Source organism: Schistocerca nitens, chromosome 4, assembly GCF_023898315.1.
Source record: "Schistocerca nitens isolate TAMUIC-IGC-003100 chromosome 4, iqSchNite1.1, whole genome shotgun sequence".
Taxonomy (NCBI): Eukaryota; Metazoa; Arthropoda; class Insecta; order Orthoptera; family Acrididae; genus Schistocerca; species Schistocerca nitens.
Window position 1 is genome coordinate 373318030 of NC_064617.1, and position 27827 is coordinate 373345856.

The 27827-nt window shown below is 43.0% G+C and overlaps 1 protein-coding gene across 1 annotated transcript in view; it reads left to right on the plus strand.

The window, feature by feature from the left end:
• LOC126252317 (carbonic anhydrase-related protein 10) overlaps positions 1-27827 on the plus strand; it is a 788385-nt gene that overhangs the window by 56649 nt on the left and 703909 nt on the right. Inside the window, exon 3 of the mRNA XM_049953202.1 lies at positions 13306-13497. Within this exon, the coding sequence (XP_049809159.1) occupies positions 13306-13497 (192 nt within the window). The remainder of the gene's footprint in view (positions 1-13305; positions 13498-27827) is intronic.

Sequence of the window (27827 nt, forward strand, 5' to 3'; positions counted from 1 at the left end):
TATGGCCAGCTCACTATCAATGGACCACCCTGTGTAAGAGAACTCATAACAAATAAATGCAGGAGAGAAAATATGGTACAAACTTTTACATAAACATTATTTAAAATTAGTTCGGTATTTACAGTTGTTTACTGGTGACATTAAGCTTTCCTTTATTTTATTTTATTTTATTTATTTATTTATTTATTTTTGGCTTTCAAGGCAGTACTTACTTTTCAGATTTTTATCATTTTCAAAATATTACCCAACATTTGACTTTGAGTTGTGTATAGGGAAAGTAATTAGGAAAAATTATTACTTTCACCTGGTAGATGTTTTCAGTAGCTTTAATTTTTATGCGGTTCAACAAAATAACACAACACTATTTACAGTAAGCTTATACTTCTTAGCTGCCCCTTCATTATTTCAGGCAGGCACACGAACACCTTATTTACAAACCTTGTTTTACCAAGGAAGCACTTGGCTACCGCCTGAGATTTCTGGCAGTCCGTTTTAAACACCTTTCCTGCTCTGTTCATTTAGGAGGAAATTATGGTGCCCATTTCACATGTTGGCACTCCGTATTATTAAATTGCAGCTCACTGTGCTGTGCAGCTCCTTAACATGTCATTTGACATATTTTTGAGAACATTATATAACGAGTACCTGAGGATTTCTTTGATTTCGTGTGCGCCAGATAGTAAGCGTGCGTTATTGTCAGGAGTTTCTTCCACTTATATATAATCTGGCATATAGTACTCTTGCGCGCGTCGTTTGGTGATGATCGTGTGCTCAGCCGCCACTTTCGTCATGCTTGGCCTGCCAGGTCCCCAGACCTCAGTCCGTGCAATTATTGGCTTTGGGGTTACCTGAAGTCGCAAGTGTATCGTGATCGACCGACATCTCTAGGGATGCTGAAAGACAACATCCGACACCAATGCCTCACCATAACTCCGGACATGCTTTACAGTGCTGTTCACAACATTATTGCTCGACTACAGCTACTGTTGAGGAATGATGGTGGACATATTGAGCATTTCCTCTAAAGAACATCATCTTTGCTTTGTCTTACTTTGTTATGCTAATTATTGCTATTCTGATCAGATGAAGCGCCATCTGTCGGACATTTTTTTAACTGATGTATTTTTTTGGTTCTGATAAAACCCCATGTCATTCCAAGCAAGTGTGTCAATTCGTATTTCTCTATCTACATTATTCCTAGATTTATTCAGTTTTCAAATTTATACAGACTTTTTGATCAACTGGTATATTTAAGCTGGCTTAGAGTACTTTGGTGGTAGTATTTCAGTAATAATCCTCCACGCATCTGAAAGTTTACTGACATATGTATTATTAATTACAATTTATGGCAACGAGACATGGTATTTTAATGCACATCTGTTAAGAAATAAGTGCTGCTCAGTTTACAATGGGGAGATCTACGCTAGGTATTAGTAGAGAAGACGAGAACATAAATATATGGGGCAGGGAAGAGATTTCAGTAGATGCTTCAATTACTATGGAACAGATTGCAGCAAATGCTTTAAGTACTATACTAATGGCAATGGAGTGGGTGTTAGGGGTATGTAGCCAGAGATACATACGATACATACTAGGCAGCTCTTTACTGAAAGTGATAAGGAAATATCACAGTGGTGACATATTGGAAACTGGTTAATTATCATCATAAAAGCACATGGGATAGGTATTGTTTATAGAGGTCAGCAATCATTCTTAACACCTCTGCCCATAGTTTCTCTGGATTGCAATGTGTTCATTATTCTTTGTCAAGCATTTTGACCATAACCGTCATCAGATCAATATAAAACCTAAAGAAAGGATGCGGCATAACTCGACAAAAACAGTAAAGTAAAACAGAGTTTGTGACGCTATACATAGTACCTGTGCTTCAGGTTTTATTTTGATCTTATGAAGACATACACATACAGACGAAATTGTAAATACTGTTTTTGAAAATATTATTGAGTGCTGTTCTGAAAACTGCCTCACTGTCAGTTTCAACAATATACAACATGTACAGTTCTCCACCTCTAAAACTTCAAATAGAATGATAAACATGTGGAGAGGAAGTAGTAACCAGAGTGGAATCATCAGTATTTTCAGGTATCCATATTGATATGAATGTAAAGAGAAACTCATTTCTGATTTCTTAAGACAATTCAACTACATTTGAATTTCGAATCACAGAATATTATGGATTGGCATAAATCATTAAGTTAAAATATTTCATTCAGTAAGTAAGGAGTAATATTCTGCGGTAACTCTTTACTTAAAAGCATGCTGTAACAGCAGTATGTGGATCTCACCCATGGTCATTATACTGATATCTATTCAAGGAGTTAGGAATTTTGACTGCTGAATAGATATAAGAACTTAAGGTCCTAAACTGGAATGCCAACAGCATTTCTGACAAAATTGTCCAACTTCAGTTCCCTCTAGATCGACATGCTATAGATGCCGCCTGCATCATGGAGACGCATCTATTACCGACCAACCGATTCAAGATGCAAAAGTGCTCTGTCCACAGGACAGATAAATGTATCTCCATGCTGTTCATGACAGGCAGATAGTCTTGATCGCCGGAAAGAAGGTGTGGCTGTACTAGTGCATCGGAAGATTTGAACAATCGATGTACCAAATATGATCAGAGTCGAGAGTCTCAGGATAGAGTTAAAGATAGAGAATAACGCTCTCACGGTAGTTTCTGCATATGATCCTCCAAACAATCATATCGCGACACAGGAACTTCGGGCAATGACTGGTAAGTTGGAGCGTGCTTAGACTTGCAACTTCATAAACGCCAGCGGGAGGGCAGTGAGCCAGGTTTTCGGTGATGATCCCTTCTTGAGGCCAATCACTTCCGAGAAGCCTACTCATGTCACCCACCAAGCCCATTTCAGGACAGATGTCGTGCACATCTACCTGTTCAAGGGGCTACCGTGAAGAACTGACACCACCGTCCATGATGAGCCGGACTCAGACCACAGGCCAATTGTCCTCGAACGTGCCACTGTCTAAGGCCCAGGTTGGGGGATGGAAAATACAGCAATATCACTGATTGGAAGCAATATAATAGCCTAGTAGGGCATCACCCGAAGGATATACCGAAAATATGAAACGAGAGAGAGAGACTGACTTGTTCGTCGAGTATTTTACAACCGCCCTCCAGACCTCTGCTCAAGATACACGTACCATGATGGCCACAGAAACTGGTGCTAGGGATCTTCCCCCTGACATATGGAGCCTGATCGTCACAAAGCGGTGCATGAGGAAGAATTGGCGACGTTATTGCGACCCCGACGATCGTCGTCCGCTTAGAAAGCTGGAAGGACAGGTGAAACAGACGTTACAATAACCCAGAGATTTTAGTTGGGATGAAAGACTCAGAAGATAGACAGCACATGAACCAAGTATGGAAGATAATGAAAGCGCAGAAGGCTGCTCCCCGAGTAGATACGCTACTCCAAAGTGGATGTACTGCCAACATCATTGGAGTCACAATTCCGAACGTGCGTAATCGAAAATGACGAAAATGAACGGCACGAGAGAGACATACTCGGACGAGTGGCTCAACTGAAACAAAACACACTAAGAACAAAGTCCACAACGGTTTCCGAACGCCTTGTATGTACCCACATCAAAGGACTGAGGAACAATAAATCCTTCAGTTTCGGAAAGGTCCGCCTCCCACACCTAAAACACACACCTCTTTCCACAGTCACCTATCTCACTACAATCTACAACCAATGCCTCTCCCTAAGCTACTTACAATCACCTGGAAAACTGCTGAGGTTATCACCTTACCCACACCACATAAGAGCCCTTACTTCCACAAAATTTCAGAAATGTATCACTGTGCATTCTAGGGAAATTACTGGAGTGTATTATACACTCAGCCCTCACCTGATTCCTCGAATACAACATAATCACCCCTGAGCAGTTTAGCTTCCAACCTGTACACAGCACCATCCAACAATCCCTGCGTCTGTGTGGAACGCATATGCTGAGCGAGAAACAGAAAACACAGTATAGGAGCGGACTTCCTCGACATCGAGAAAGTGTGCAGTGAAGTCTGGCCTGGTGGTTTAATATGCAGATTATCGCAGTCAGACGTTCCAGGACACATGATCGGCATGACTGATTCGTTCCTGGCCGGCAGGCAGTACTCTGTTAGGTAGAAAACATGTTAGAACGATTAGGAGTGCTGTGGCGGTGTAAAAAAGCAGCAGCAATATAAAGATCATTGCACAACTGCAGCAACACCTAGATACCCAGCCCCGGATCTACAATATCTCCGAACGGTGGCAAAAGATGATAGTGTCCACACACCCTCCTAGAGCGTTTGAGAAGATAGAATGCCACAAATTTTTTTAAAAAAATAGATTTTTCAACTATACGTTCATTTTGTAGCGCGCATATTACTGAAACGTTTGATATATAATATACATATGTTGGAGGAAATGTAAGACATGTTATTTGGTCTTACATGTGCAAAGTGCAGTGTCACTACTTTTCACACAGCATTCGTCTATTGTTCGTCACTGTACTTCGTTCTGTGGAATTCGAGCGTGTTGGCCGAAGTGGCCGTGCGCTTCTAGGCGCTACAGTCTGGACTCGAGCGACCACTACGGTCGCAGGTTCGAATCCTGCCTCGGGCATGGATGTGTGTGATGTCCTTAGGTTAGTTAGGTTTAATTAGTTCTAAGTTCTAGGCGACTGATGACCTCAGAGTTTAGTCGCATAGTGCTCAGAGCCAATTCGAGCGTGTGTATTTGTAATGAAAGCCATCAAACCTACATTCAGGACAATGGAAATTAAAATGTTCTCTTGAGACTCTCCTGCTCCCATTGTGCTGGTTTGACACACCACCCCCTTAAAAATAAATAAAAGATTTCATAATTAGTACTGTGTGGGATTATTTGTAACCGGGAGAATATTTTAGAAAAAATTACACTCTTTATTGCCTATTAGCTAATAACTTTCTCATTTGATCGAGCTAAAATTAAATATAGGAAACATAAAACCAGTAAAGACAAGAGACAAGCAAGACAGCACACATTTCTTCAGTCATGACGTATCATGCTACAGCTTTACCTGGCGTGCTTTCATTTCTGCGAAAGACTCTAGTACCTCATCAAAACTCGTGAAACGTTTTGCTACATGAAAAGCCAAAATGTCTTTTTCTAATATCGAAAAAGCTGTTAATACGAATAGTACCCAAGACTGGTGTGGTTTCTCGACTTTATTACCTATATTTTGTCACTGTCTGCTAGATAAATCGAAATAGGCCTTTATAATATGATTGTAATTGTTACACACCCCAAATAAGGGAGACTGTTTTGCCACAAGTAGTCACTTTTATCTACCTTATTTATATACATAACACGACAAAAGAGGTATAATTCACGAAGTACAAATATCAGATGCCTAGGTCTACGACAAGCAAAAGGTTTTACGTCAGGAAATAGTTTCACATGTCATTCACACGCTCCAGTTTTTCTAGCATAGTATCGAAAAGTAGTAGTACGAAATTTTTACATAAATTTGTAATCGTCATATTCTTCCATATAATTTGTGTAGATCCCCTGTTTCTTCTCCGTCTTCGTTCGAAAAATCAATCTTATCATCACTAATTCTGTACTATTACTGCCATTGTCAAAACGTATTGTCCGGATAACTTCACTAACCATGCAGGAATCATTAGTTTAGTTATCCACCTTTATTCTTCTGTCAGGCGTTATTACGCGTTCGTACAACGCGTTTCCACGCTATTCTGAGAATACAACTTAAAGGGCTGCTAACTGGGGTTGGCCTTTAGTAGAGTAGCGATCTGGCAAAAAATTTTGTGTCAGAATTTCATTTTCTTGGATACACCGAGAAGATTAATATGTAATTTTTCTTACTTGTTATTCCTGTTAGTCGTTTATTTCCATTCTGGCAGTCTGAATCTGTGGATTTCGCTAATAATTATAACAACGCTGATCACTCGCACAACCAATCAACCACATAAACAAACAGCGATTGGCAATTCATTCGTTCGAGTTTATTCGGCTCTGCTCGTGTAGCCCTGTCCTATTTTGTCTGGGAGAAAGTTTTCTTGTTTCTAGATGCGATGGGGATTCCCCTGGAAGAGACACCACGTAGGCCTACCCCATGCATACATTCAAAAATCAAGTTATGATTAGTTGAGGAAACAATTCAGAATGTGTTCGTAAATGTTCAAAACCAACAGGGATGCGTTTGAAAAACATAGGAATAATCGACGGACCAACGTGCGCTGGATGCTAGGCGTATGGAAACAATGTTTTTTCGTCAACAATATGAATTTGGCGCCTCCTGAAATTGTCACCCGAGCAGATTGCCCCCCTCCTCCACCCCCACCCCTTCCCCCCCTCGGCTAGATTTGGGCCTGTTGATACCATCATTTAATATTGCAAAATCTGGAAAATTGAAATAAATCCAGAGCAGGGAGTTGCTGTAATGTTCACAACACGTTAACTCCTCCAAATCGACAAATCTCTGTGGCTGGCAGAATGTTAGAATGGAGTGACTCCGCAACATACCTGGGCCTACAGCTCGACAAGTGCCTGACATTCGTGTTACAGTTAAAAAGAACCAGACACAAGGGTTGCGCTGCTTTTTACCAACCGTACCACCTCCTAAAGGGTGGAAGATTCTCGGTAGATACAAAAGTTAGATAATCCAGGAGTCTTACCCTGCCAGCGATTGTGTACGGGTCCAGCTTGTGGTCGTGCGGTAGCGTTCTCGCTTCCCACGCCCGGATTCCCGGGTTCGATTCCCGGCGGGGTCAGGGATTTTCTCTGCCTCGTGATGAGTGGGTGATGTGTGATGTCCTTAGGTTAGTTAGGTTTAAGTAGTTCTAAGTTCTAGGGGACTGATGACCATAGAGGTTAAGTCCCATAGTGCTCAGAGCCATTTGATTCTGTACGGTTCAGAAATATGGTCAATGGCAGCAGCCACATATGTGAAGAAGCTACAACTATTGCAAAGTTCAAATGGCTCGGAGCACTATGGGACTTAACATCTGTGGTCATCAGTCCCCTAGAACTTAGAACTACTTAAATCTAACTAACCTAAGGACATCACACAACACCCAGTCATCACAGTGTATGTGGTGATCACTTGGTTAAGTGGTGATGTAAATCCGATGTCTACATCTACAGGGAATAATACAGCATGCATAACATGTAAAACGGTTGGTTGTGGGGTGGTTTTAATTATCACCTATAAAAATTAGGCTGTAATCTCGAAATTTAGCCTTGGCGTTAGTCTTGCTCCGCATATACACTACTGGCCATTAAAATTGCAACACCAAGTAGAAACGCAGATGATAAACAGGTATTCATTGGACAAAAATGTATCATACTGGAACTGACATATGATTACATTTTCACGCAATTTGGGTGCATAGATCCTGAGAAATCAATACCCAGAACAACCACCTCTTGCAGTAATAACGGCCTTGATTCGCCTGGGCATTGAGTCAAACAGAGCTAGGATGGCGTGTACAGGTACAGCTGCCCATGCAGCTTCAACACGATACCACAGTTCATCAAGAGTACTGACTGGCGTATTGTGATGAGCCAGTTGCTCGGCCACCATTGACCAGACTTTTCAATTGGTAAGAGATCTGGAGAATGTGCTGGCCAAGGCAGCAGTCGAACACTTTCTTTATCCAGAAAGGCCCGTACAGGACCTGCAACATGCGGTCGTGTATTATCCTGCTGCAATGTAGTGTTTCGCAGGGATCGAATGAAGGGTAGAGCCACGGATCGTAACACATCTGAAATGTAACGTCCACTGTTCAAAGTGCCGTCAATATGAACCAGAGGTGACCGTGACGTGTAACCAATGGCACCCCATACCATCACCGGGTGATACGCCAGTATGTCGATGACGAACACACGCTTCCAATGTGCGTTCACCGCGATGTCACCAAACACGGATGCGACCATCATGATGCTGTAAACAGAAACTGGATTCATCCGAAAAAATGACGTTTTGCCATTAGTGCATCCTGGTTAGTCGTTGAGTACACCATCGCAGGCGCTCCTGTCTGTGATGCAGCGTCAAGGGTAACCGCAGCCATGGTCTCCGTGCTCATAGTCCATGCTGCTGCAAACGCCGTCGAACTGTTCGTGCAGATGGTTGTTGTCTTGCAAACGTCCCCATGTGTTGACTCAGGGTTAGAAAAAATGGCTCTGAGCACTATGGGACCTAACATCTATGGTCATCAGTCGCCTAGAACTTAGAACTACTTAAACCTAACTAACCTAAGGACAGCACACAACACCCAGCCATCACGAGGCAGAGAAAATCCCTGACCCCGCCGGGAATCGAACCCGGGAACCCGTGCGTGGGAAGCGAGAACGCTACCGCACGACCACGAGATGCGGGCTCAGGGTTAGAGACGTGGCTGCACGATCCGTTACTGCCATGCGGATAAGATGTCTGTCATCTCAACTGCTAGTGATACGAGGCCTTATGGATCCAGTACGGCGTTCCGCATTACCCTCCTGAACCCAGCGATTCCATATTCTGCTTACAGTCATTGGATCTCGACCAACGCGAGCAGCAATGTCGCTACAGGATAAACCGCAATCGCGATAGGCTACAATCCGACCCTTATCAAAGTCGGAAACGTGAGGGTACGCATTTCTCCTCCTTACACGAGGCATCACAACAACGTTTCACCAGGCATTGCCTGTCAACTGCTGTTTGTGTATGAGAAATCGGTTGGATCATTTGCATATCACAGCATCTTCTTCCTATAGGTTAAATTTAGCACGTGTAGTACGTCATGTCCGTGGTGTAGCAATTTTAATGGCCAGTAGTGTATCTTCTGTTACGGGACAGTTTCTCCAGGCGATGGAAGACGTGGGGGACATCTTAGCTGTTCAAAAAATGGTTCAAATGGCTCTGAGCACTATGGGACTCAACATCTGCGGTCATCAGTCCCCTAGAACTTAGAACTACTTAAACCTAACTAACCTAAGGACAGCACACACATCCATGCCCGAGGCAGGATTCGAACCTGCGACCGTAGCAGTCACGCGGTTCCGTACTGAAGTGCCTAGATCCGCACGGCCACCGCAGCCGGCATCTTAGCTGTAAAATGCACTCTGGCCGTTCGGGAACGTTCCAAAAAACCTCTTAGTCGTTCTAGAAATACCTGCCACGTAATGGTTTCTTCATTCGAGGAAAGAGGAACAGACCACTGGTTTCCACGCCAGGAGAATACGGGGCGTGAGTATCATTTGATAGCCCAAAGAAGCAGTGTGTGGCCTGTGATGAATGTGATGGAGCTCTGTCGTATAGCAAAACAATCCTTTGAACAGCTTCCTGCCACCCATTGCCTTGACAGCCATAACTAATGCAAGAGATTTCGGCAGTATGGGCTTTTCCCATGTACAGAAAGTTGTAAAAGAAGATGGAAACTGATCCACGACTTATTTCCACTCTTCGCCTCGCTCGTGATATGCTAGTGTTCAACCACCAAGGTCTACACGTCTCTTCAGGCGAAGGCCGGGATGGTTCCATTTTAAAGGACACGGTCGAATCCTTTCCCCAACTTTCCCTAATCCGATTGGACCGATGACCTCGCTGGTTAGTCCCCTCGTCCCAAATCAACCAGCCTCGACGTCTCTCCTAGCTCTCAGTTCTTCACAGAGAGACGGTATACCACGTCGTTCTGTCATTCAGGTTTGTTTGACCACACTGGAGGCCTTTGTTCCTGTAGACTTGTTGCCGCACTATACTCCGGTGCTCTGGTTTGTTTTTGCTCCTCTAGTGGTGTGCAGTGGTTCTGTGACGAGGAGGATTCTCTGCGCACTAAGGCTGCACTGAGGATGCAGTGAGGATAAAAAGAGAAAAAAATGGCTAGGTGCGAGTAGGACACGAGCAGAGAGTGTTCCGTACAAAATTAATTATCTATACAGACTATTTATCCAAATCGCGAATCGAGGATATTGCTAATTTTTGCCTGTTATGTATACTGTTACTGGCAAAGTGTCGGGCAAAGGGACTCGAACACTTTCGAGAATGTTTTAATTTCAAGTATGAAGTCGGGTAACAAATCACAAAAGAATCTTTTTCCTCTTTATAAATTACGAAGTAACGGTTTCGGAATTTTCCGTTTACTTCTATTGTGAAACCTTTCTTCTTACCAACTTTCATGATTCTATGTCAACTGGAAGTACCCTGTAGATTCTCATGAGTGAGTTTTCCTGTATCAAAATATGTGACAAAAGTCCCCGTATCTTTTGAATGAACTGAGTTAGAAGCTTAAAATTTTTACAGCGTGAAAGGAACAAGTCCTAAATATATGACATAGATTTTAACTTGATACTTCTATTCGTTCTTGAAAAGAAACGTTCTAAATATATGACATAGATTTTAATTTGATACGTCTATTCGTTCTTGAAAAGAAACGTTCTTAATTGTCGGACGGGCAGACAGACAGACAAAAGTCTGTGGTAATATCAGTATATGTCTGTAGTGCTTACTTTGACGTGTTATGGAAGTGGGGCGGAGGGTATCGGTAGGAGTGGAGTTTGGCTAGGGGCTGTGCCAGCGTATACTCTTATCCAGGGGTTGCGGCAATTTTCTGATTTAACACCTGACACAATAATACAAATACTCAGGAAAATAAACCGCCCGCCCAACAATGAACATACTGTACATGTATCATCTAATATAAATACTTCGCTTTACTGAGATCAACTTAACAAAAGAGATACTCAATATAGCGTACAACAATACACACTAGTAGACAAGGTAGCACAAATGCGTCACACTATGTCAACACCTTAAACACTAACAACTCAGAAATCATATACAGTCTACAGTAACACAGTAACAAAATATGCATCGATCGTGAAGACACACAGAAAGGCGACTTGAATCACTGAAGGTCTATCGCTAAAGTACAATTCTTCAGTCTTTAATTTACTTTTATTTAGCGTATCACAAAAAATATACATTTGAAGCAAATTACAAACTACTACCCTGGCCACAAATGCAGTCTTTTGATCATTCCGTCACAACCAGGAAGTCTCTTGGGTCCCCAGAGAAGAATCTCAGATGACATACTTTAATTACGTGGCGAACAGTCTGTTTTTCAACGCCACAGTCACAACTTCGGGAAATCATTTTCTTCCAGTTGTACAGAGAGTAGGCACACCTTCTAGTGCTTATTCTTATTCAGTCACGAATCTACCAGAGATTACGTGGTAATTCAAAGCCGGGTGGTTTGGTGGATATGTACGGCATCTTTAGTTGTTACTCAGAGAAACTTTCATAATCACTATTAGATTCTAGCACCCTTTAATCTTCATTCTGGGCTTTCTTCAGCCGATGCTGAAGTAACCGTATAATTTTAAGAAACGTGCACCATTTAACAGAAGTGTTAGATGTATTACCTAACATAATTTCACAGAAATGGTAGCTTCTCACCTAGTTATCTAATACTGTCACAGTGTAAAAATACACTAACCCTATTGTTAGCTTTGTTTATGTGAACCATAAAACAACAAACAATTAAAATCGCTCAAAAGAGGAAAGGCCGCTGGACCTGATGGGATACCAGTTCGATTTTACACAGAGTACGCGAAGGAACTTGCCCCCATTCTTGCCGCGGTGTACTGTAGGTCTCTAGAAGAGCGTAGCGTTCCAAAGGATTGGAAAAGGGCACAGGTCATCCCCGTTTACCAGAAGGGGCGTCGAACAGATGTGAAGAACTATAGACTATATCTCTAACGTCGATCAGTTGTAGAATTTTGGAACACGTATCATGTTCGAGTATAATGACTTTTCTGGAGACTAGAAATCTACTCTGTAGGAATCAGCATGGGTTTCGAAAAAGACGATCGTGTGAAACCCAGCTCGCGCTATTCGTCGACGAGACTCAGAGGGCCATAGAACGGCTTCCCAGGTAGATTCCGTGTTTCTTGACTTCCGCAAGGCGTTCGATACAGTTCCTCACAGTCGTTTAATGAACAAAGTAAGAGCATATGGACTATCAGACCATTGATTGAAGAGTTGCTAGATGACAGAACGCAGAATGTCATTCTCACTGGAGAGAAGTCTTCCGAAGTAACGGTGATTTCAGGTGTGCCGCAAGGGAGTGTCGTAGAACCGTTGCTGTTCACAACATACATAAATAACCTTGTGGATAACATCGGAAGTTCACTGACGCTTTTCGCGGATGATGCTGTGGTACATCGGGAGGTTGTAACAATGGAAAATTGTACTGAAATGCAGGAGGATCTGCAGCAAATTGACGCATGGTGCAGGGAATGGCAATTGAATCTCAGTGTTAACAAGTGTAATGTGCTGCTAATACACAGAAAGAAAGATCCCTTATCATTTAGCTACAATATAGCAGGTCAGCAACTCGAAGCAGTTAATTTCATAAATTATCTGGGAGTAGGCATTAGGAGTGATTTAAAATGGAACGATCATATAAAGTTGATCGTCGGTAAAGCATATGCCAGACTGAGATTCATTGGAAGAATCCTAAGGAAATGCAATCCGAAAACAAAGGTAGTAGGTTACAGTACACTTGTTCGCCCACTGTTTGAATACTGCTCACCAGTGTGGGATCCGTACCAGATGGGGTTGATAGAAGAAATAGAGAAGATCCAACGGAGAGCAGCGCGCTTCGTTATAGGATCATTTAGCAATCGCGAAAGCGTTACGGAGATGACAGATAAACTCCAGTGGAAGACTCTGCAGGAGAGACCCTCAGTAGCTCGGTACGGGCTTTTGTTGAAGTTTCGAGAACATACCTTCACCGAGGAGTCAAGCAGTATATTGCTCCCTCCTACGTATATCTCGCGAAGAGACCATGAGGATAAAATCAGAGACATTAGAGCCCACACAGAGGCATACCGGCAATCTATTTTTCCACGAACAATACGAGACTGGAATAGAAGGGAGAACCGATTGAGGTACTCAAAGTACCCTCCACCACACAATGTCGGGTGGCTTGCGGAGTATGGATGTAGATGTAGATTATGAAGAGAGTTACTGAGATGTAGCAGTTGTTAAATTACGTATAATCAACATCAAGTCTAGTGCTGGCAATATAATATTAATCTATGGAACATTAAACCTTCTAAATCATCCTGAACGCACTCTAAATGCATGGTGCCTTGCTTAATTCGTGCTAATGATGTAATTTTAGGTATAGAAAATCAAACTTAACGCCAGTTGACGGTACTGGTATTGCATAAGGATGTTATGGTGGCTGAAGAGATGCAGAATCCGTGTTTCGTGCTACAGGTGGGCGGCATGATCAGCAACACGGGACACAGCGTCATCTTCACGGTGGAGAACACGACGCGGCACCACGTGAACGTGTCTGGCGGCCCGCTCTCCTACAAGTACCAGTTCCACGAGATACACGTGCACTACGGGCAGCACGACGACTCGGGCTCCGAGCATAACATCAACGGCTACGCCTTCCCCGCCGAGGTGAGTCGCCGGCTGCCGGCCGCCACTTAAGTCCTCCGTTTCTCGACTCAGAAACCAGCCAGACTCCAGTCACCGAACAAACACTGTACGAGAGGATACTGTTGTTAACAGTGCAGTCTTTGAAAGTTTATGTGTCAGGTCGTAACAATTACTAAATACTGTCTCTATTGAGGATTGAGGGAAAATGATATTTACTGACGTTTTCACACATACGTAGCCCTTGGAAACCAATCAAGAGTTTGTCGTAAGTTTAAACTCTTGATTGGCAGCTGAATTTCATTAATAAACAGAGCTCCTTGAGGGTGTTGTGAGGCCGGTAGTTAAGAACGTTGTACCACGACATGTGTAAGGAATTGTCTTACACGTTCGACGGTGCAAGTTTACTGCTTGATTATTGTTTTTGATTGTGTCTAATGTCATATTGATAATTATTTGTGTTTTCCTTGTTTTACTGAACTTGATAACGAGATAATGTAGTTTCTACACATTTTGTGATAAAGGACATCACCATATTTCGAAAACTGGTGCTTAATTACCTTCACGCTGAAATAAAGAGCAGTCGAAAGAGATCGCTAGTATTCACACTGACTTACGTTTTACTCTAAGACTAAAGTTCAAATAGGATACATTTTGCTGGAGAATGAATAATTTAATCCCTTGCACATTCTAAATGTCTCTACTAGGATTTATACACATTCGACCGTGTTCCATGATACCGTATATCTGTAAGCTGACCGCTGCCTTTCGGAGCATGTGGTTCAGCGTAGGGCGACCGCTTCTCCCGATGTCTGCCGCTTTTAATTACTAAAGTCTCTTTGGACTGTGAGATACAGTTAAAATAGTAAATTCTGTGTCTCTTATCAGTGCCCTGTAGTAATCCAACAATTTTGGAAGGACTCCAAGATGCGACAACTGTACTGTTAAACGAGCATGACAAACATCACTACATCATCAACAAGCATTTGCTACCATCTCCACAAAATCTCAGAGATTAAAATTTCCACTCGAGGGAAACGGAATTTTTTATCATCTAATAACCCTTGACAAGTCGTCTTCTTTCGTTAAACGACACGTCCAGCTAGATAGTTGCTCTCCCCTTTGTTAGGCTGCCTCTTCCTCAACGGTCCTAGTAAGCTCGGTAAACAGTAACAGCCGCCTTGAAAAAAAAAAAAAGCATTAAGACACTTCCCACGTCCGCGTACGGGAACACACCTCTGAACACTTTGCAAAATTAACGCTACCGACTTCCCAAACACGCACCGCAACACCACCTGCATATCCAAACTCTCAAAACTTATCTTTTGCCCCCAACAGGGGTGTTGGCCCTCTCCTAGATTCTGATAGCTCCAAACTGCCCTACGAAAGTTTATTTAACACACAAGCCTTTGGTCCAATCAACCTTCGCTGCAATATATAGGTACTTCTATTGCTCGTTTCCCGTTAATACTATTGCAGTAAAGTGTTGCTGGTTGCCAACACTATCAACAGATTATTCCCAAGGGGTATTAGGAAACACCAGCGACCCCGTGAAAATCACTCGCCTTTTAAAACAGCGCCGGCCGCGGTGGTCTCGCGGTTCTAGGCGCTCAGTCCGGAGCCGCGCGACTGCTACTGTCGCAGGTTCGAATCCTGCCTCGGGCATGGATGTGTGTGATGTCCTTAGGTTAGTTAGGTTTAAGTAGTTCTAAGTTCTAGGGGACTGATGACCACATATGGTAAGTCCCATAGTGCTCAGAGCCATTTTTTTTAAAACAGCTGAGTCGCAGCAGGGAAAACCAGGCTTATATCTCCAGGCTAGAGAACAGACCAGAATACTTGTCTGCAGAAATTTAGTCAAGTAGGGGCACGATTACAAAAGTTACATTTTTGATACAACTTGTTAGCTGAGCACGACACAAAATGTGACACGAAATATACAAATCGTGTAGCATCCTCCGAGGGTAGGTTGCCACTATACGGTAAACGTACTTGATATCATTAGTATTTCCCAACTATGTCCTTACGCATTATTAACTTTCTGAGTACCCGCGTTTCCCTGGTACATTTTTATTACTCTCTTATATTAGCCCATCTCGTTCTTCCCTCTCAATCCCTGCACATCTCCTCCAACTCCTCACTGTTTGTCCATCTCCTCCTGCATCTCTTTCTTTTCATCTCCTCCTTTCCCCTCTCTCCATCCATTTATTCCTACCCTTCTGTCCACTACTCCGTTCCTCTCCATCTATTTCCTTGTTCCCCTCTAATTCCATCATCTCCTCTTCACATCTCCTCTACGTATCTCCAAGTCTCCCTCTATCTATCCATCTCTTTCTCCCTTCACCCAATTCATTTCCCCCTCTTTCCTTTCTCTGTCCACCTCCTCCTTGCCCCACATTCTCCGTCCCTCTCCTCCTCTTCTCTTTCTGTTCATTTCCTCCTCCCTTCTCTCTGTTCATCTCCTCCTCCCTCTCTCTGCCTATCTCTTCCTCCCCCTGCCTCATCCCATATCACCCCTTCCTTTGTCCATCTCTACCTCTCCCCTCCCTCTGTCCATTTCCAAGTCCAGCTCTATCCACCTCCTCCTCAACTTCGACCTGTGCTCAACTCCTAGTTTCCCCCTCCCCCCTCTCTATGTCTGTGCATATGCTCCTCCCACATTCCCTCTTCACGTCATCATGCTTTCCCCCAAGAAGAGCCTGTTGATTCTTATCCCCAAAGTATTTCTTTCTAGATCATAATTAATGTACATGTATCAAATTTGGTTGAAATCACTCCAGGGATTTAAATAAAACTTTTTACCCGTGGATTTTCCAGCGATACGCACATTTCAAATATATTTCACATATACACTGAAGAGCCGAAGAAACTCGTACACCTGCCTAATATCTTGTAGGGACCGCGCGAGCATGCACATGTGCCGCAACACGACGTGGCATGGACTCGACTAATGTCTGAAGTAGTGCTGGAGGGCACTGACACCACGAATTCTGCAGGACTGTCCATAAATTTGTATGAGTACGAGTGGGTAGAGATCTCTTCTGAACTACATATTGCAAGGCATCCCGGATATGCTCAATAATGTTATTGTCTGGAGAATTTGGTGGCCAGTGGAAATGTTTAGACTCATAAGAGTGTTCCTGGAGCCACTCTGAAGTAGTACTAGACGTGTGGGGTGTCGCATTGTCCTGCTAGAATTGCCCAAGGCCGTCGGAATGCACAATGGCTGCAGGTGACCAGACAGGATGCTTACGTACGTGTCACTTGTCAGAGTCGTATCTAGACTACCATATCACTCCAGCTGCACATGCCCCTTCCCATTACGGAGCCTCCACCAGCTTGAACAGTCCAGTGTTGACATGTAGGGTCCATGGATTCATGAGAATGTCTCCATACCCGTACACATCCATCCGCTCAATACAATTTGAAACGGACTCAGCGGAACATACTACACGTTTCCAGTCTTCAACAGTCCAGTGTCGGTGTTAACGGGCCGAGGCGAGGCGTAAAGCGCCGAAAAAGCATATCGATGATATTGCGTTAAGTGGTTCGCATGCCGACACTTCTTGATGGCCCAGGATTGAAATCTACAGCAATTTTCGGAAGGGTTGCACTTCTGTCGCGTTAAACGATTCTCTTCAGTCCCCGTTGTTTCTGTTCTTGTAGGATCTTTTTCCGGCCGCAGCGATATCGGAGATCTAATGTTTCACGAGATTCCTGATATTCATGGCACACTCGTGAAATGGTGGCACTGGAAAATCTCTCCTTCATCGCTACCTAGGAGATACCGTATCTCATAGCTCGTGCACCGACTATAACATGTTTCCAGTAATCAACAGTCCAGTGTCGGTACTGACGGGCCCAGGAGAGGCGCAAAGCTTTGTGTCGTGCACTCATCAAGGGTTCTCAAGTGGGCCTTCGGCTCCGAAAGCCGATATCGGTAATGTTTCGCTGAGTGGTTAGCTCGCTGACACTTGCTAATGACCCGGCATTGAAACTGCAGCAATTTGCGGAAGGGTTGCCCTCCCGTCACGTTGAACAATTTTCTTCAGTCGTCGTTGATCCCTTTCTTGCTGGATCTGTTTCCAGCCGCAGCGATTTGGGAGATTTGCTGTTTTACCGGATTCCTAAAATTCACGGTACAGTCTTGAGATGGTCGTACGTGAAAATAACCACTTCGACACTATATCGGAGGTTCAGTGACGCATCGCTTGTGCGCCGACTATAATACCACGTTCAAACTCACATCTTGATAACCTGCCATTGTAGCAACAGTAATCGATCTAACAACTGCGCCAGACACTTGTCTTATATTGGCGTTGCTGACAGCAGTGCCCTATTATACCTGTTTACATATCTCTGTGTTTGAATACGCGTGCCTATACCAGTTTGTTTGGCGTTTAGTGTATATTCGTTAAGAACAATATCAGACTTCGTTGACAAAGTTAGACCAAAATTCAAACTATACACGAACTTCTTTAAAATCGAGTAACACTTCTCCATCTTACCTGTGTATCAGGGCTAGATGGCCAGACACACAAGGGATATATGGCCACATGTAAAAAAAGAGTTTTAAAAACAAATAATGAATCGTATTAAAAGAATATCCAATAATCTTAGTACGTTTTACTGAACTGTTAGTAACAGTCAAGTTTTCTAGAGGAAGTAATAGGGAATCACACAAGTCGTCCCTCATTGGCTAAAACGGTTCAAATGGTTCAAATGGCTCTGAGCACTATAGGACTTAACATCTGTGGTTATCAGTCCCCTATAACTTAGAACTACTTAAACCTAACTAACCTAAGGACATCACACACATCCATGCCCGAGGCAGGATTCGAACCTGCGACCGTAGCAGTCGCGCGGTTCCGTACTGAGCGCCTAGAACTGGCTAAAACGAAACAGGAACATGGACCCATTGTAGTTTTTGAATCACAACCAATTTTCATATTTCGCTATAGAGTTTTCTGGCAATATCAAACACTATAGAACCTATTCTGACTGAACTACTCTTCTTTGTTTTTTACTTTGTTAATAGTAATTTGGAGGCCTTATTTCTCCATCTGCCTTCAGCAGAATCAATCTTCGGAATTTAAGAACCTTCAACATCGCAGCGCGTCAGCAATCGTTGCTTAATATATTAAAAAACTAGAAACCCGCCTCGATTGCGAAAAAGCACCTAGTGTTAACCTAGGTTCCGGCGTAGAGAACTACACCTTCTTCAGAACAATAAAACCCACAAGTGCCTAAGAAGACCTTTGTCAATGATTAAAAGAACACCATAGCTATACATTTATAAACGAAAAAAGGGGAAACACAAACAGTACATGTGTACAAAGTCTAAACTGTTACTTAACTTAATGGTGTAACCTCCACCTCACACCGGCCCATGTTCGATGGGCCATGACCCGCCATAAACTGCAGTTTGTGTTTCCCCTTTTTTTCGTGTATAAATGTATAGCTATGGTGTTCTTTTAATCATTGACAAAGGTCTTCTTAGGCACTTGTGGGTTTTATTCTTCTCAAGAAGGTGTAGTTATCTACGCCGAAACCTAGGTTAACACTAGGTGCTTTTTCGCAATCGAGGCGGGTTTGTAGTTTTTTAATAAATCTTCGGATTGTATTGAGTTGTCTCCTGTAAAAATAAAGGAATTCCCGTCAAGACAAAAAGTAAACGAAATTTTACTGTGTGGATGACTATTCAAAAAGGGTATGGCCATCTCTCCCACTCGACAGGGAGAGATGGCCACAGCACGTCATCAGACTTGGTGGATAGAACACAAGGAGAAACAACTTGATAGTTAGCAACAAGACTTATATTGCCTAGCAATGTAAGTTTCCCTAATTACTCAGAGTCTAACGTAAGTAAGGTGGAAAGTATTGGCATGCTATATAATATTACAGTGTATTAAAATCTAAAATGAAGGATAACATTGACTTTTTCTTGAAATAAAGAGTAAAGTGGTGCATTGACGTGTCGGTTGCGCAGAAGACTATCAACTGACTGCAGAGCTGTAAAACGTAAAGTTGAAGAACCACACCAGTTACCCATCTCCCCCATATGGTTATCGATTCCTGTTTTACCCTACCTTACCACGCGTGATATCAACACTAAACACGCACAACACTTATGCACTCTGATGGCCCCTCCAGCTGTCACGGAAGAGTGTAACCATACCCAGCCATTTACATACCCGACGATGGTATGCAGGTATACCACGTTACATTGCGATCCCACTATGGTTCCAGGGTGCTTCACCTTTTTTTTATCAGGCAGTGTATGTTTTGATTATTTGTAATCTTGCGTATTTAACTGCATTTCTCAGGTCCAGTAGTATGTGAAGAGCACGTTGAGTGCACCCCTCGTGGCTTCTTCAGTTGACGAATTGTTGTTGTTGTTGTGGTCTTCAGTCCTGAGACTGGTTTGATGCAGCTCTCCATGCTACTCTATCCTGTGCAAGCTTCTTCATCTCCCAGTACCTACTGCAACCTACATCCTTCTGAATCTGCTTAGTGTATTCATCTCTTGGTCTCCCCCTACGATTTTTACCCTCCACGCTGCCCTCCAATACTAAATTGGTGATCCCTTGATGCCTCAGAACATGTCCTACCAACCGATCCCTTCTTCTGGTCAAGTTGTGCCACAAACTCCTCTTCTCCCCAATCCTATTCAGTACCTCCTCATTAGTTATGTGATCTACCCATCTAATCTTCAGCATTCTTCTGTAACACCACATTTCGAAAGCTTCTATTCTCTTCTTGTCCAAACTATTTACCGTCCATGTTTCACTTCCATACATGGCTACACTCCATACAAATACTTTCAGAAATGACTTCCTGACACTTAAATCTATACTCGATGTTAACAAATTTCTCTTCTTCAGAAACGCTTTCCTTGCCATTGCCAGTCTACATTTTATATCCTCTTTACTTCGACCATCATCAGTTATTTTGATCCCCAAATAGCAAAACTCCTTTACTACTTTAAGTGTGTCATTTCCTAATCTAATACCCTCAACATCACCCGACTTAATTCGACTACATTCCATTATCATCGTTTTGCTTTTGTTGATGTTCATCTTATATCCTCCCTTCAAGACACCATCCATTCCGTTCAACTGCTCTTCCAAGTCCTTTGCTGTCTCTGACAGAATTACAATGTCATCGGCAAACCTCAAAGTTTTTATTTCTTCTCCATGGATTTTAATACCTACTCCGAATTTTTCTTTTGTTATCTTTACTGCTTGCTCAATATACAGATTGAATAACATCGGGGAGAGGCTACAACCCTGTCTTACTCCCTTCCCCTACCACTGCTTCCCTTTCATGTCCCTCGACTCTTATAACTGTCATCTGGTTTCAGTACAAATTGTAAATAGCCTTTCGCTCCCTGTATTTTACCCCTGCCACCTTTAGAATTTGAAAGAGAGTATTCCAGTTAACAATGTCAAAAGCTTTCTCTAAGTCTACAAATGCTAGAAACGTAGGTTTGCCTTTTCTTAATCTTTCTTCTAAGATAAGTCGTAAGGTCAGTATTGCCTCACGTGTTCCTGTATTTCTACGGAATCCAAACTGATCTTCCCCAAGGTCGGCTTCTACTAGTTTTTCCATTCGTCTGTAAAGAATTCGCGTTAGTATTTTTCAGCTGTGGCTTATTAAACTGATAGTTCGGTAATTTTCACATCTGTCAACACCTGCTTTCTTTGGGATTGGAATTATTATATTCTTCTTGAAGTCTGAGGGTATTTCGCCTGTTTCATACATCTTGCTGACCAGATGGTAGAGTTTTGTCAGGACTGGGTCTCCCAAGGCCGCCAGTAGTTCCAATGGAATGTTGTCTACTCCGGGGGCCTTGTTTCGATTCAGGTCTTTCAGTGCTCTGTCAAACTCTTCACGCAGTATCGTATCTCCCATTTCATCTTCATCTACATCCTCTTCCATTTCCATAATATTGTCCGCAAGTACATCGTCCTTGTATAGACCCTCTATATACCTTTCTGCCTTCCCTTCTTTGCTTAGAACTGGGTTGCCATCTGAGCTCTTGATATTCATACAAGTGGTTCTCTTATCTCCAAAGGTCTCTTTAATTTTCCTGTAGGCAGTATCTATCTTACCCCTAGTAAGATAAGCCTCTACATCCTTACATTTGTCCTCTAGCCATCCCTGCTTAGCCATTTTGCACTTCCTGTCGATCTCATTTTTGAGACGTTTGTATTCCTTTTTGCCTGCTTCATTTACTGCATTTTTAGATTTTCTCCTTTCATCAATTAAATTCAATATTTCTTCTGTTACCCAAGGATTTCTACTAGCCCTCGTCTTTTTACCTATTTGATCCTCTGCTGCCTTCACTACTTCATCCCTCAAAGCTACCCATTCTTCTTCTACTGTATTTCTTTCCCCCATTCCTATCAATTGTTCCCTTATGCTCTCCCTGAATCTCTGTACAACTTCTGGTTCTTTCAGTTTATCCAGGTCCCATCTCCTTAAATTCCCACCTTTTTGCAGTTTCTTCAGTTTTAATCTACAGGTCATAACCAATAGATTGTGGTCAGAGTCCACATCTGCCCCTGGAAATGTCTTACAATTTAAAACCTGGTTCCTAAATCTCTGTCTTACCATTATATAATCTATCTGATACCTTTTAGTATCTCCAGGGTTCTTCCATGTATACAACCTTCTTTCATGATTCTTAAACCAGGTGTTAGCTATGATTAAGTTGCGCTCTGTGCAAAATTCTAACAGGCGGCTTCCCCTTTCATTTTTGACGAATTAGTACATAACATATTCAAGTGCATATAATTGTGCGTAGATGTTAGTTTCCATTGCACGATGAACATAAAGTAAGTGTACTGTGGCCATAATGGGCTGTGGTTTTTGTTTCTGGAGGGCTGGCAACACTGAGTGGTAGAGGGGGATCCTCTGACCACAGCGAGCATCGCATGAGCACGGTAGAACCCCAACACAGATTATAGTATTCAGATGCGTGAAATACGTCGGTAAGGAATCCCGCAAAGTACGAATCACGTGCCGGCCATTGTGGCAGAGCGGTTCTAGGCGCTTAAGTCTGGAACCGTGCTGCTGCTACGGTCGCGGGTTCGAATCCTGCCTCGGGCATGGATGTGTGTGATGTCCTTAGGTTAGTTAGGTTTAAGTAGTTCTAAGTTCTAGGGGACCGATGACCTCAGATGTTAAGTCCCACAGTGTTCAGAGCCATTTGAATTTTTTAATTGCAAGGTGAAGATTTTATGGGCTGTGCTGTAACTGGACACGATACGTGTATGGCTCATTACACACCTTAGACAAAAAGTTGGTTGTCACAGTGGCGTTACACCGATTCCGCAGCTGCATCTGCCAAAAAATCCGAAACCACAATTTCGTGCAAAAAAACATGTCCTCACTGTCTTGCAACCGAAAAGGCATCATTTTAGTTGAATTTGTACCTCAGGTGGAGACCATCAATGTATAGCAATTCCGAGTCCCTAAAAAGTCTCAAAAGGAGGACTGAAAACAATAGTATGGGGCTGCTGACAAGAGGAGGGTGCTTGATGCACAATATCCGTCTTCACACAAGCCTAACCACCAAGGCCTCCTGGCCTCATTTTAATGTTTTGAATAGCCTCCTGTACCGCCCTGACTTGGCACCTTCAGAATATCATCTTTTCATCCCCTTGAAGTCTGCCTCGCTAGCCGAGAAGTTAGTGCGTCGGAATGCTGTGCAAAGGGGCCCGGGTTCGATTCCCGGCTGGATCGGAGATTTTCTCCGCTCAGGGACTGGGTGTTGTGTCGTCGTCATCATCACCATCTCATCCCCATCGAGCCGCAAGGCGCCGATGTTGCAACTGAGAATACCTGTACCAGGCGACCTGTCTACCCGACGGGAGGCCCTAGCCACACGACATTCCATTTCATCTCTTGGAAGGCACAAGTGAGTGGAATTAAGTGCAGAAAGTGGTTCTGAAGTGGGAAATGAACTTGTGGGAGAGTTCTTCGAGAAGGGCCACAGCTTACCACAATAACTCAACGGGATGGCGTATATGTGGAAAAATAGTAAGTGTACCAAGAATTTCTTGCAATGTTTTTCTCAAAAACACATTTTCAAACAAACAAAAAATTTAAAAAATCTAGCACTCTTACTCTCTAAACATACATCGTAATTTATGTTCTGTGTAACTTTCTATCGCCCATTCGCTTCCTTTTGAAACAGTCATCTGACGATAACTTGCTAAAACGTCGAAACTAGTAGTGATGTATGATGTATGGTAAAACATTTCACAAAATATTCCTGTCTCTCCAGGATGATGTTTGTAGTCTACATAACTACAACATTATTCGCAACAATGAGGGAGTATTAATGTTCAGCAGCTCTACAGCATATGGCCACTTGAAGTTTGTCCTTCGGCGGTTTCCTGCATCTGCATGTAGCGGGTAGATTCGCATTGTACACATGTTGCTGCATTGGTATAATGATGAAATTAGAGAAAAAAAATCGCACATGAGGTTCTATAGGCGTACTTTCATCCCAGGCAGCTGACTTGGATGGATCGGGAATTGAGACAGACGATACTGGTAACAGCTTTGTTGCACCACATACACGCTTACTATGGGATGGCTCGGAGAATACACATGGAAATGCATTCAGACGGAGTACAGCCATTATGCGCGATTGGTCCTAACGATGCACCTAACGTTTAATGAAATAATGTACTACACGACCCACTTTTACGAGTAGCGGGAGTGTGTGACGGCGGCAGGCACACGTCCGCAGCGGCCTGCCACCGCATTTCGGCCCGGCAGGAGGCTCGCTAATATTTCAAAGGGCGCGCGACATTAAGCATCCGCCGTTCGGAGCGCTAGTGAGCCATTAATCCGGAGCCTGGCGGTGCCGCGCCGCTGCCTTGCGCCCCCTACAGCCGCGCCGACTAACTACGCCGTACATTAGGTACTACATTAAGTGTAAATGACGCCTCGGACCCCCGTGTTTGTGCGAATGTACTGCTACACTGTTTGCCTCTCCGTGCGACGCGCTAACAGTATTTCGTGGAGCAGTGTCGCGTCCGGTTATAAAGCCTGGTACTGGACCTGGCGAGTACGTCGTAACAGTTGCAGAAGTCACCCTAGCAGTGTTTCAGTATCAAACTGTTGGCTGGACGTGACCAAATGATAACCGTAACCATATGCTTTACTACTACTTACTTGTATTATTTGGCAATAAATGCTATTTAAAAGTGACTTCTGAAGCATGTGACATTTCCAGACTTTAGTCGCCTGGCGTATTTACACCTACATCTACATGATCTCTGTTGGTTCAAATGGCTCTTATCACTATGGAACTTAACTTCTGAGGTCATCAGTCCCCTAGAACTTAGAACTACTTAAACCTAACTAACCTAAGGACATCACACACATCCATGCCCGAAGCAGGATTCGAACCTGCGACCGTAGCGGTCGCGCGGTTCCAGACTGTAGCGCCTAGAACCGCTCGGCCACTCCGGCAGGCAGTTCTCTATTATTTACACTTTTTTTGGCAGAGGCTTCATAGAGCAACTTGAAGCCTATTTTTCAACCGTTCGACACTCGAATAGTATGTGGAAAAAATAAACACCATATTTCCATACGAGCTCTGATTTCTCATATTTTATCACGATGATCAGTTGTTCCTAAGTTTTTGTGAGGCTTGTGTATTCAGTTGAATCGGCAGTCGTTAAATTTGTGTGATTTCTCGTATAACCGAAAGCTGATGGAGTTTTTTAGCAGTCATATGATAATATCACGATTTTTCACCATTCAGAGGAACTGCCATTTTTCGCTCCTTGCGTGTGCACTATCTCAATCATTTTGTAATTTGTTTCGATCTTCTGAAGATTTCACTGCACGGTAAAGGACAGCATCTTTATCTTCTGCTCAGATTGCTTCTTAAACCGTTAATATAGATTAAGAACAGGAATGGACTATAAGACTTCCTCGGAGTAACCCCGAAACAGTTTCCGTTTCATTAGATGGCTTAAAACTTTGATCTGTCTAATAAGAAATTACGAATGCAACTGCATAACTGAGAAGGTCCTCCATACACCCGCAATTCGATTACAAGCCATTTGTGAGGGACGGTTAAAAAGCCTTCTATAAGTCTAGAAATGTGGAATCAACTTCAGATTCCCTGACGACACCACTCATTACTTCGTATGACGAATGCGTAACGAAAGTTAAAATAACATACGGAAATGCAGCTGGGTAACCTCATTTGAACACCACCGATATTTCAGCAGCTGAACTCCCCGTCATTTTCTATTCCCAAATTAAACGAAATATCGCTGTGCTTCGCATGTCCTGTTCGGTGGGATACTCCAATGACGGGCGCTAATAACCTTGACGAAGAGCGCCATAAGCTCCAAACACACAGACACCAAACGTGAAACCAAATGGAAGGCGTATGCAGAAAGGCAAAACACTTGGTAATCAAACCAGCGGCACTACACAAACCATAGATGAGCAACGTTAGACAGTACCGATGATGAAATATTAGCCAATAGTAGGTGTTAACTTAACTCCACCGTTATTTGAAAGGGAGAATGCAGCATTCTAAACAGAATTTAAGAACAGTCCTCCTTCTCTTCTTTAAGATAATTTGCTAGTTACACCTAGACAGCTTCCTTAATAACAACTGCCCAACAACTGGAAGTACATACCATATTCTGTACGTTTCTATATTCCATTGAATGAAAGGTACAAAGACTCTGTTCTGAAATTTCAGATTTTCCCGGCTGCTGTAAGCATGTGCGATGCTTATGCTCCATATAACAGACCTTCACTGTTCTGATGATTTGCCCACAACAGCGAGGCATGTAGTAGTCACCGGATAGCATAATTAGCCATTACAGAGACTGTAAGTGCCCTATTCCCAAATGGCGGTCGAAAAATCAAGTTCACATTGTGTTTTCCCAGAATTTGATCAACACTTTTGGAAATACTACCTGCGTAAAACAAAGTAGCTGTAGACAAGCGTCACCTCATTAACCTCAACACACTCAATCGACATTTGATCAATAGCGCAACGGTCCTATGATCTGTCTCAGACTATACTCATGTTTGCGTGAGGTATCTGAAGTTGAGCTAAATCAACCGATCAGCTGATAAACTTTCAGTGACTGAGGTTATATGGGTCCTATCAACGAAGGTTTGAACTACCATTTCATGCTTATCTGGTAGGTGAGAACTATCAACCCAACAAAAAAAAGAACAAGGGCTGTTGACTTCCTGCAACTGGCTTCCTAAAACAGCCCTGTTCCAACGTAACATAATCCTTTTCCCTGACCAACATATGAAAGAAGAGAAGGCAGTTATCCTTTTACACCTCCACAGCAAAATCAATACTGTGTTGGACTGAACTGGGATATTCTAAACAGATGTGACAGTTCTTAGTGGCATGCCGCCAGCTGAGAAAGAGTGTCGCCTTCACGTCTAAAATAGCATGCAGATATCAAAGCTATTGATTACAGGATGCTTTTCCAGAAAACTTCCTTAAAATATTGGCAGTAATATTTGTTGACTTATGACTATTTTATGTGTTCAGCTTGTGACAATATAGAAGAAAGAGACACAGAATAATAATAAAACAAACAGACAGATAGAATAACGAACTTATGTAAATTTATTCCAAGTGAATGATTACATATCTCATAAACATCATAGTTCCATCAGAGAGTCGCTCGGAGTGTCCGGGCGGTTTGAGGCGCCGTGTCACGGATTGCGCGGCCCCTCCCGCTAGAGGTTCGAATCCTTCCTCGGGAATGGGTGTGTGTGTTGTTCTTAACATAAGTTAGTTTAACTAGTGTCTAAGTCTAGGTCCGATGACCTCAGCAGTTTGATCCCTTAGGAATTCACACACACACTCCATCAGAGCTCTGTGTTCCGAGAACTTAACCGTGCAGTAGTCTATCCAAAGGTCTTTGAGTAGTCGTTCCACTAGCACTGAAATCTTCTGTTTGGGGCTGTGTGACACTGTTTGTTCCACTGTGCCACCATGACATCCTCGGGTGAGTAATATAACACATCTATAAAATGATGTTTTGCATATTCCATTAGTGGCTCTGCTGTGGTTGATGCGTTCCAGAGTTTCCCTTACAGTTTCCCGTCTGTTGCTGAAATGGTTGGTTAAACTCATTCTTCAGGCCTTGTGCGACAATCCGTGTCAAATTCACTCTTTGGCGTTATTCTAAATCTTAAGGAATGCAGGACCTACATCAAATAGGACTAACAGGGCACACTGTACACATTCGGAGATGGTTAACACAAATGGCCACAGGTTTTTATGATTCACAGAATCGGCAGACGTTTGAGGACTAAAATCATCACGTAAA